The 12,206-nt window shown below is 44.7% G+C and overlaps 1 protein-coding gene across 2 annotated transcripts in view; it reads left to right on the top strand.

Annotated features, from left to right (window-relative positions):
* The window catches only part of ABCB9 (ATP binding cassette subfamily B member 9), a 141,922-nt gene that overhangs the window by 117,511 nt on the left and 12,205 nt on the right, over window positions 1-12,206 (top strand). For both annotated transcript variants that reach the window (XM_078667579.1, XM_078667580.1), the window contains 2 exons: window positions 2,591-2,779; window positions 5,619-5,792. In XM_078667579.1, the coding sequence (XP_078523705.1) occupies window positions 2,591-2,779; window positions 5,619-5,792 (363 nt within the window). The remainder of the gene's footprint in view (window positions 1-2,590; window positions 2,780-5,618; window positions 5,793-12,206) is intronic.

Raw genomic sequence — 12,206 nt, 5'->3', positions numbered from 1 at the left:
GTGAGCAAGGGACTCAAGTCTGAGCATACCCTGCAAACTTATGGCAAACAAAGTGGTACAAAAGGGGGTGGTGATGGACGGAGCATCTGAACCAATCAAACACTCACACCCAGTCAACAGATCTGGGTTTAATCCATCACCGTTCTTTATCCCACTCTGCCACCCCAGTTCAGACATGGCCATATGCAAATCAGTCTGACCCTGTGCCTCATGGGAACAGTCCAGCCCGAACTGCCAAGCCCTGCCTTCCCAGGACCGGAAACAAGCTTCCGAGGACCGGTTTCTGTCATTTCAGCCGTCTTCAGTCCGGCTTGCTTGAATCCAGTGGCAAAGTGAGCAAGGGACTCACGTCTGAGCATACCCTGCAAACTTATGGCGAACAAAGTAATACAGGCAGCAATTTTACTTGGTGTTACAGTCACTTTCTGCGTCACTCAGTGTTACACAGGCAAAGGCGGGTCCCTCGCAGGTGCTCCAGCCGCAAGTGTGATCAGAGTAGGAGCGCAGGCCGCTCCTCACCAGCTCAAGCATGACAACAGGTTGTGATGCACTGAAGCAGGCTTCCGGCCTGGGAGAAGGCCTCAGCTCTGTCCCGCTATAGGAGTGGCAACCCACCCAAGTCAAACCCGCTCAGCCTCTTCGTATGCAGATTATGCCCCCCAATGTAGCATTCCTCTCAGCAGGGGCAGGACTCTTATCAGCAGCGTTGGTTCCTGAATTAGCGGCCTCCCGAGAGGCCCATGGCGGGCAATTGCAGCAGATTCAAATCGGCACCCGGTCCCGACCGAGGAGTCCCCCTTCCTTCCTCCACAGTCACTCTCTGCACTAGGGGCCTACCGAAGCGAAAACGGTTGCACCCCAGGCTGTGCCAGGTAGGACGCCGCGGCACCACAGTGTCCAGGGCAGAGGCACAGTGCCTCCCGGCGACACCATCCACAGTGCGCAGAGGTTGGGAGCCTTAGGCGAGTCTCATGGTCTGATACCAGCAGTCGCCTACACTCCACTCTGACCGCAGTCGTTCACCTCCGCAGTGGTGCGCAGGGTCACAGTGTCGTTTGCCGTTCCAGCCACTCACCGCAGCGCACCGCACTCCGGCCCGCCCGGAGCCCCGGCCTTCAGCAGGTCCCCATGGCCGCCATCTTGATACCTTCGGCCTCTTATCTTGTACCTTCGGATATTCCACTCATTTAGAGCCTCTGGCCACGAGTGCGGCACAGGTAATGGTGCCTCGCTGCAAGCAACGTCGGTCCAGTGCTTTTTCGGGTAGAGATGCAGGCGGGTATTGCAGGATTGTTGATGGATAGTGTCTTCGGCCGGCGGAGCTGCACTACAGTGCAGCCATTTCGCTGTGCGCCATTTAGCGCCCCCAGGGGATGTAAATACTTAATCAATGCAGAGTTCCTTCATCAGTAGCAACAGGTGGCTGCCAGGTTTAAAGAAAGAAGTTACTTTTAGAATATAATCCACAAAGCATTCATCAAAGCAAAGATTCAAATTTGAAATAAAAACTCATCACTGCAAAAGGGTTGAAGCCGGGCCCCATAACCACTAAAAAGAAGAAACCCAAAATAGGGTTTATGAAAGTTTACATCCGATAATCAAATATAATTCAGTACCATCACAAATACCCCTGACCCAGATAGTAGAAGAAACACTGGACCTGGACATTTGGTATTGTAACGAAGATCTATCTAGATCACTGAAAGAACGGCTTTTTGAAGCAGGAGAGAAAATAGAAACCTAGCTAGAAATTAGTCAAGCTTTCTGAAAAAGTGGTAAATGTATTGCCCACAAATATTCTGTAAACACCACTGTGTAGCACAAACCAGTTGAAACCAAATAATACGAAATACAGGTGAAAATAAACTATAAAACTGATCATACCTTATAAATCTTTCAAAATCCCCTGCAAGATGAAGAACTTAGGCAGCACAACATGCACAACAACAAAGAGGGTCTTCACTCATCTCAGGGCAATGAAAAAACAAAGTGCCTTATTTAGAGTATGACGACCATGCTTACTGCACAACTCACTACGAATTCATTTAGGGGTAGAGTTAGACCTGCAGAGATACATTTGGTAAAGGTATTGCACATTTTTTTAAATCCATGTAAGTGTTCACCTCATTTGCATGACCGATTTCCCTGACAGCACAAAAGAAACCCACTTGCTGGAAAACACCATTCCTCTTTCCCTAAGTGGCCCATACAGTTGCGGAAACAAGGTGGAATCCAGTTGTTAGTGGCATTTCCACGCACAAAATCTATGTTCATTCTGCCTTAGTTTCTCAGATTGGGATTGGTTTGTACAGTGTTTCACTGCTGATGCATCACTAAGCACATTAATACAGTATAGCACTGAAAAACTAAAACATGAAGTGGAAAATCCTATCTTTGCTGGTACATTGAGTGTGGGGTTCTATAAGCTGTATGATCTATGGGAGTGGAGACATCAGCAATTAGGAGGAATCCTCAGGCCTCAGGTGGGAGCTGCAGAAGGTATGGAGGGTGTAGTGGGGTTTGGACTGTGGAGGCCCTGAAAATATTTTCTCTTATCATTTGCATGATAAAGGTGATTGTTTTATTCCAGGATATCAACTCTGTACACTCAGCGCTGATGCAAGGAGTTGGGGCAGCTGAGAAAGTATTTCAGTTCCTGGAGCGCAAGCCAGTCATGGTGTACGAAGGCATGCTGGCGCCACAGCACCTGGAGGGCAAAGTTGAGTTCAAACATGTTACATTCACCTATCCTACTCGGCCTAGTGTGCAAGTACTGAAGGTAAGTATCCACTATTAATATATTTAATTATACATACTTTTATTTATATGTATTCTATTTTCCTATTTGTTTTTAGTAAAGGAGTTACCCACTGGGTGTCATAGTGCTGTACAATCTTGAAAAACCAAAATAAAGATCATATTGCCCAGTGTCTAAATGTAGATTGTAAAAAACATTGTTGGGCTAAACAATGATTTATTTACAGCAGAATCAGAAATGCCACTGTGCTTGTAGGATGGCTGGGAGTGCAGTTGGGTACTTTCCTTCTTGATTTGTTTTTATACATAACAGGTGTATCCCTGTGTCCTCAGCATCTCCCAACCTCCCCTGTTAATCACATAGATCAATCTACATTTTACTCCTACTACTCTCCACACATGCATTCCAACATTTTGGATCCACACTCTTGTATACTTCATGAAATCCATGCAAAGATCTTCTGGTTTGTCCTTTTTTGTATATGCTGTAAAAGTGGGCTTAAGCACCCGATAATGCAAATGTAGCATACTTCAAACGTCAATATAGAGAACATACAAAACCATCTTGTGCACCATCTATCGGAACCATTCATTGACCACACACAACAATCTCTTCTAGAGTTCTCTCTTTTTTAATATCCCTATTCAACCAGTTTGGCTCCTACCGACAGTGCTTCAAACATAATGTGTTCTGCCTTTCCTTCAAAAAGTGTAACTCTAACTCCTCATTGCTTTCTATCTACTTCCCTCTTTCCCAGCTAATAGTCTTCTCAAAAACCCTAGAACTTCTTGTGTTCGAAAGTCTTATTCCCTATCTCCATCTACGTCCAGTTCAACCCCTTTCAGTCTGCTTTCTAAGTGCTTCACTCCTCGGAAACCGCCTTTATTCAAAAGCCATATTTTATCACCTCAGCTCACCCCACTCTCCTCATTGTAGTAGATCTTTTAGCAGGCTCTGTCGACCACCACACTGTCTACACAGCCCTTACTATCCTCAGCATCACATGCATATACTTCTATTAGCTCTTACTGTATCTCTCTGATGATCCTTCATAGCATTCTGGTGTTCCTCAAATTCACCATTAATTCTTCACCCACATGTGTCTCCACTGCTCACTCCTGGGTCCTCTTCTTTCTTTTTCCAAATACACTAGCTCCCTATGCAGTGTTTGATGGTTAAATTACATTCAGAACTTTTTCTCGTTCCCATCCATCTCACCTTTCCTCAAATCTCACAACTGCTATCCAACATTTGATGGCCCTTTAGCCCCTTATGTGGAACATCACTAAAACAAAAATCCTATACTTTCCCGTCTCTAACCCGCCTACCTCCCTATCTGATCCCACACCTACGGTATCCCTCTCAGGCAGAAACCTTGGGGTCCTGTTCATTCCCATCGTTGTGTTTTGGAATAATTTCAATTCCACAGTGGGGCACCTACTGTTGACTGTTCAGAAGATCGGTCACAATCCTCTAGTACTCTCATCATAAGACTATTCTATCACTCATTCACCCACAGGTAAAGTTCACTTATTTACTTGAATCCTTTTCAAGCACTCCAAATGCTCCCCTCCCCATAACAACCCCAGGCAGGTGAAATATGCTAGTCTTTAGGGTTATGCCTTGAAACATTCCCAATTATTTCATCCATTTTCTCATAGTACCCTTCCACCATTACACCAGCCCCCCTAACCACCATAAGACAGTAGTTGATCACTAGAGGACCTTACTTTTAATTCCCTCTCTCTTGTCTTTCTATAACCTGTCTCCACCCACAATGACATGTGGTACAAATTCTATATGAAATTAAAAGTAGATATTCCATATCTTTAAAGTTATCCATACACTCTGAACCATGCTAAACTCCATACACATGTCCATCCCATGAGATGTTCTTATGTGCCTCTGATTTCTGTGCGCATCATTCTGCTACAAATGTTTGAGCATAATAAAGATAATTGCAGATCGACAATCCAGGGAGTGAAACACATCAGAAACCGAAGACCATGCCCATCATAAAAAGGGAGACTTTTGTCACACAAACCAGTCTTCACAAACTTGTCTGTACAAATTCTTTCTTTTTGTTTCAGTTGTTGGTGATAGCCAACATGTATCACACATTTCGCTTTGTCAGAGCTATCAGTCATTTGGAAACAACAGATAATCAAACTACTAATTAATGAAATAAAAAAATCATCTACATAATCAATAAAATCCATGATCTCTCTTCTAAATTCTAATCTGTCATATACATGGACTCACATTTATAACAGTCCTTATCCGTTCATCACTTACTTGACTCTTTATGTAACTAATGTTTAAATAATTTCTTCTGTAGTTATCATCCTTCTAAACTCTAGTCATAATAAGTTTAGATCAAATGTCAGAAGAAATACACATTACATCATCAAATTGCCTGAAGATCAAGATACTCTTAGAAACATTAACATTGATATTTTTCATTAAATTTAAAACCATGATACACACCTAACCCCAATCTGTCTCATGCGTAGTAGCTCACTCCACAAAAATAGTATTGCCTCTAATGAGCATAACACATATCTATGTCAAGCCAAATTTTAACCAATGAAAAGGTCCAGAAACATATCCATTATGAAAAATGTGACAATATTCAATTTTCAGGAGTCTTGTGATTCCGTTTTCAGAATCAACTTTTATTTATTTTTCAAAACACAACTTTTTTCAATCATCCCTGCCAACTTGTTTAATCCCTTAGGTAAGAGAAGATATTGTCTTTGTATATTTGATTATCTTATTGTTATTTGTATGATAGGGGCATCAAGTTCTGTGTCTTCTAACAGGATAGCACTGTAAGTAACACCATACATTTGCCTTCTAGAATGTTTCCTTCACTCTCCATCCTGGTAAGGTGACTGCACTGGTGGGACCGTCAGGCAGTGGAAAGAGCTCTTGTGTCAATATTTTGGAAAATTTCTACCCTTTACATGAAGGACAGGTTCTGCTGGATGGACGTCCTATCAGCGTGTATGATCACAAGTACCTGAGAAAAAAGGTAGGTAATGAGGGATCTGTGACGGAGGTGGCTACACATGCCAATTTCTGCAGATCATGACGTGCTTGAACCACTGGGATGTGGTCCCCTTCTGTGCCTGGGGACCACTAAACAGACCTCAGCCACCACATGTTCTGTGTCAAATGGAATTTCTTTTCACATCCGGTACAGACCACACAACTGTAGAACTGAGCTGACATAACTTTACAATGTTAGGTTGACACTAGGAAATATATAAATAAATATATATATATATATATATATATATATATATATATATACATATATATTAATATCTGACACATTGTAAATATTTGTAGTACATTTTCCCCTGCCTAGTTACATACATAATCCTATTATAGAATTGTAAACATGGTATTGTTACACACACTCCAAATGTGACTGTGTGACCTTTATTGCATATTGTTACATCTGTGTTCTCTCATATGACAACGTCTTTATTTAACTCTGTACTCAAATCAATATTTTGGTGGCACCAATTAAAATGCAACTTACAATATAGATGATCAATTGTTGTACTTAAAGCACAAATCAAAATATTGATTTGTGATAAGTTTTATTTTTTAAGATATTGAAGTTTGAAGTTTTTTATTTTTCCTCAAAATTCAATTTCTGCAATGAAAATATTTCATGAGGCAGTGACAGAGTTCACAAGCTGAATTGGGCAAAGTGCAGGAAGAGGGAATGAATCTGTTAGGAATCCATTAGCTTCTGCTAAGAACCTTTTGTTAAGGTTTCTATCACAGTAGCAGCACTTCCAACAGTAATGTCTGTAGCCCTAGATGTTAGTTTTACGGCAAGCACGGAATGTCTTTGTCTTCTTTAAAGAATCTTTCTTTTTTTGTGTGGGAGGTGGAACGTAGGGATTAAGCTACAGAAAAGTCTCCGCCTTCCACTTTAAAAATTCTACTGTGCTAGATTAGCCTTTTGATGGGTGTTCTGGGAGTTTGTGTTTCGATGAGATGATGGGCACTGAAACATAATGAAGGAACATGTACTGGGTAGAGTAAATAATGAGTAGAATGTGGGAAATGGTGTAGACAGTCACGGCTTGTAATGTGCATGAATAGTAGGGTTGGCAGGCACCTGCACAATCTCATAAACCTCTAGCCACAGATTCATTACCTTAAAATATTCACCAGACGGGATCCAGAAAACCTTGAGCAGTTTCTCTGTCTGCTGGTTGGTGGCGTTGATCGCTGTGACATGCGCGGTGCCTATATAAGCACCACATCAGCACACTGACATCAGTTATTTTCCTTCCACTCCATCAAGCACAGATTGGGAAGAGCTACCTCAGTCATTTTTAACTCATTTTCTCCAATTTTTGTCCAACCATTTTGAGCCGGTCACATGCAGACGTCTGTGACAGACACCTGCCTGGTTTCATTATGGTGCCTGGACCCAGGCCACAATTCCAAGCCCTGCTGAGCCATGAACCCCAAGGCGGTCTTGGATTGTGCCCTGAAGCTCCTAGTCACTCGACACCAGGTGAGTCCGCACAGCTGTAGGTTCCAGGAGCAGGAAAGGTCCTGGGCCTATTCTCGGTATTGCTCTCATCGGTCATCATCATGGTCAAAATTTTTGTCGGGCATGTCCCACATGAAGATGAAGGCCAAAAAGTTGAGGTGTTTATCTAATACAGCAAGCCAGTCCAAATCATGGGACAAGACGCGGGACCGACGCCACAAGTTCAGGCTCCGTTCCCACACTTCACATGTGGATCCTGAGTCTAGGTCCGCTCTGTGCTTTCCAAACTTTCCAAATACCACTCAACAGTATTTTATGAGGCCATGCACCTTATATTCGGGGGAACCTGCTCCTCTGTAGGCCATCGGGCCCCATGGGTTTGGAAGGTGTGCAAACTGGAATTACGATGGCGGGCTCACCTTTGGTGCTTGTTGGGCCCTTTGGATCCATTCCTGGATCTGGATCGACTCCGGTTGCAAATCCATGACCTTCACCGGAGTCTGTCCCCATCATCATTCCCTACTCCGATACAGAGCCGGAACAGCATAGTCCAACATCAACTCTGGTGCAAACAGGACCAAGACCCTCCAGGTCAGGTACAGTGCCTTCCTTGGTTGACCGGCCCAGTGGAAAATACAATTAGGGTGGATCATGTTTAAGAATGTGTGTAGTACTGGATGCGTCGCTGGTACCCTTTCAGATAGGTCCCATTGGAAACTATTTGTCTATGTAGGAGGAATTGTCCCCACATAAGTCCTCTGCTAGGCGGTCAAATGTGAGGAGCTGACTGTCCTCGAACAAGGACTCCATCTCGAGGATCGAGTGGTCCATCCATACCTGCATGGATTGGGCAGTATAGTGACTGTTTCCTTGAGGTAGGCCCGCTAGTGGCAGCAAAGGTGTGGATAGCGGTGTTTTGCGGGATAGGCGTTGGATTTGTTGCATGCAGTACCTAGCTACTGGTACCTGCAGTGGGCGCGATAAGACTGGTCGAGGACTGGGCAGGAGTAGGCAACTTAGCGCCAGGATCTTCATGGATCCTATCTCCGCACTAGTGTCTCCCAAGCCGCGTCCAGCTGGCCAGTGTGACAGCCACTGTAGTTGTGCTGCCAGGAAATACACCTCCAATATTGGGGAACCTAGTCTCCCCTGATTTATCGGTAGCTGCATCTTGCTTAGGGCCACTCTATGACAACCTGTACTCCATATGAGGGAGATAAGCAGGGAGTCTACCTCTCAAAAGAAGGAGCGTGGGGGGATAATCAGTAGGTTTGCAAAGTGGTAGAGAAGGCGAGGTACTATGACCATCTTCGCTAGGGCTATTCTTCTGACTGCAGCCAGGGGTAGAGTCTTCCAAAAACATACTTAGGCTCGTTTCCCTGCTAATGATTTACAGAGGTTGCCCTCGTAGAGATCACTGGGAGAGTGGTATAGTCTAATTCTAGGTACTGGGGGACTTGTTCACTCCAGGTGAGCCTGGTGTTTCCAACGTTGATCTCCTGCGAAGAAAGGCCAGGGCTTAGGGGGTATATAGTGGATTTCGCCCAGTTGACTTTCGGACTGAAGTCTGTGAGCACTGCCCAGATAGGTGTGAGGTTCATCGTGTTGTTGCGCACATATAACAGCAGGTCATCGGTGTACAAAGACAGGCTGTGGGTGATGTCTGCTATGGGGATGCCCCATTCTTTATCTTTACCTACCTTGATGACTGGCTGTTGGAGGCATGCTCGTCCCTGGCGGTCATCACCCACCTCCAGACTAGGGTGGGCCTCCTGCATTCGCTGGGGTTCTTTATCAACGTGCAGAAATCACATCATTTGCTCCCTTTCATCGGAGACATTCTTGACATAGTGCAGTGCTGCTCCTATCCTCTAGAGCAATACGTTCAAGATATTCAGGCTATGATTCTAATGCTTCTATCCTGGATTTTGTTTAGATGACTCTGAAGCTGCTGGGTCTCCTGGCCTGCTGCATCCTGCTGGTAAACATGCCTGCTGGCTCTGCTGTGGGATCTGAAGTCTCAGTGGGCACAGCATTAGGGGAATCTCTTCAACCTGGTCCAGATATCTAAAGGGAACCTCAGAAGACCTGCAGTGATACTAAAAAACTACAATTGGGTCAGTGGCAGACCTCTCTCCCTTCCTCATTCAGATCTCACAGTGGTAACATATGTGTCACTCCTGGGTTGGGATGGCCATCTGAGACAGGTGGAAATCAGAGGACTCTGGTCTCCAGTGGAGTCTCAGCTCCACATCAACTTGTTGGAGGTGAGAGAGATTCGCCGGTAGAGGTGTTCACTGACAGCACCACTGTTGTGTGGTACTGCAACAAACAGAGTGGGTGGGGTCATGGACCCTGTGCCAGGAGGCCCTGCGCCTCTGGATGTGGCTTGAATGTTAGGACATTTTCCTGGTTGTACAACACTTGTTGGGATCTCTGAACATTAGGGTGAACAAACTCAACCATTGATGCCTCGCAGATCATGAATGGCGTCTACATTCAGAGGTGGTGTAAGGTCTCTTCCGTGACTGGGGAGGAACTTGCTTATATCTATTTTCCACCACAAAGAAGCACAATGTCAGTACTTCTGCACGTTGAAATTTCCAAAGGGCTTGGAGATGTGTTTTATCTCAAGTGGGGCTCAGCACTCCTGTATGCCTTCCTGCCAATGCTACTTCTGCCAGAGCTCTGATGAAAATCAGGATGGACCGGCCTCAAGTTATCCTTGTGGCTCCTGATTAAGCATGAATAGTTTGCTATCCCAAACTCCTGAGCATGAGCATCGACCCTCTGATCAGGCTGCCCCTTCAAGAGGATCTCCTGTTGCAGCAACAGGGCAGGGTTCAGCACTGAAACTGCGCATGGAGATTGAGCGATGACAGTTGAGAGTCTTCAATCTCCATCCTGAAGTCTGCAAGGTCATCTTGGCAACCAGGCATCCCTCCACAAAGACCCAATATGCCCACTATTTGTTTATTAAGAGTTGAACAATACAGGTGACAGAGCGCTTTACAAGAATAGCAAAGTAAGGTATGATACAAAAATGGTAGGCAGTATAAAAAAAATAGTATAAGTCATGAGGACAATATTTACTTAAGCAAATTGTAAGAGGGGAAATTGGAACACATAGACAATCATAACTTCCTGATCAAGAGGGGTGGGGTTTACATGGTAGAAGTTTCATGGTGTTCTAGATTTTGGTGGTGACTAGTGTGATTTGATTAGCAAAGAAGGAGACAAACGTTTCGCAGTTGGGTAGTGTTTTGTTGTATGAGGATGGGGATCGCTTCTGTGGTTCGTCTGGTTTTTAACAATTTCAAACAATTCCTGATGTGCCTTTTGTAGGCGCTCCGTATTTATCATAGAAGTTTGAGGTTGGACATAGAGGGGGAATGTATCCATGCTCTTTCTGCAAGCGTGAGGTATCAGCGTTCCTCGTTAAGGTTACAATTATGGGACAGGAGAATGGTTGGTTGCGCTGACAAACACATTGACCCGCTGTCTGTGCCCTTGTCCGAAGTGTTTCTGTTTGATTTGTCTCTACTCCAGCAAGGCCTTGCTCTGGGTAGAGTTAAAGGGTATCTTTCGCCCATCTCGGATTTTTTGTGGTTGCTGGATCAGATCAACCCTCCATGTTGTGACATGTTTTCGGAAGGGCCTCCAACATATGTTTCCACCCAAACCTTTTGTTATGCACCAATGGGACCTTAACTTGGCTTTAACTTTTTTAATGTGTTTACCTTTTGATACCATGCATAATTGCCCCTGGTGATCAAGAGAGCTTTGGTGGTCATCACAGGAGGACTATCGAACTGCAAATGCTTTCTGTTCACCTTGTATTCACCAGCTTATTCTGAAACAAACTGGTTTTCTGCACCCGTGCCTTCTTTCTGCCTAAGGTAGTGTCACCCTTCCATGTCAGCGAAAGCATCATGCTGCCGACCTTCTTTGCTCGGCCGCAGCCCTCCAAGCTGGAGTAGAAGCTCCACAGCTTTGACCCATAAAGAGCATTGTCGCTCGACACCAATCGCACCAGACAACACCGGGTGAACGATCAGCTTTTTGTTGGGTTTGCTCTAGCAAAGAAGGGCAAAGCAGTGGAGAAATGGATCATCTCCATTTGGATTGTACTCTACTACGCATTAAAATCTACTCCATATTGGACAAAAAGCAATCCCTTGAGGGCATGCAGGTCCATCCCACTAGAGCCAAAGCTGCGACTACTGTGTTAGCTTGTGGAGTCCCCATCCTTGGCATCTGTCAAGCTGTGATGTGGGCATCTTTGCTCACGTTCACCAAGGATTACTGCCTTGATAGTCAGGTCTGTTGTGACAGGCACTTTGCCTGTTCGGCCCTCCAGGACTTTTTGGTCTAAACCAGTTTGCAGACCCACCTTCAGGGAGATTTTGCTTTTGTATCTATTATAAAGCAAGGAATCTGCAGCTAGAAATCTATCAGATGAACGAGTTACTTACCTTCAGTTACGCATTATCTGATAGTCTCTGTCTAGCCGCGAATTCCTTACTGACCCTCCTCACCTCCCCGCTTCTGCAAACTAGTCTTTCTAACTTAAAAGGTACCTGTAGGCCCTTAGCTCTGCACACTGGTCAGTCAGTCTTATAACATGGCTCCATGCTTCTAGAGCGGAAATAGTCCTGAAATGAAACTGACGTCAGTGCCATGGGGTTGCACCTATATAGGCATTGCCCATATCACATCCGGGACGGAAGACGCCAATTCAGAGCCGATCGAAGCCACCTACGGGCGCAGAAAGGTACTGTTAATGATTTTCCAGGTCTGGTCTAGCGCCTGGGGAATATTGCTAAGGAATATGTGGCAAGAGTTTCTACCAGATAAGGCATACCGAATGTAAGTGACTTGTTATCCAGTATTATGGGTGTCTTTCATAGATTCACATGCCTG

The sequence above is a fragment of the Lissotriton helveticus genome, chromosome 11 (genome assembly GCF_964261635.1).
Source record: "Lissotriton helveticus chromosome 11, aLisHel1.1, whole genome shotgun sequence".
Lineage (NCBI taxonomy): Eukaryota > Metazoa > Chordata > Amphibia > Caudata > Salamandridae > Lissotriton > Lissotriton helveticus.
Note: the sequence above shows the minus strand (reverse complement) of the source record. Positions and strands in the feature narration are given on the sequence as shown.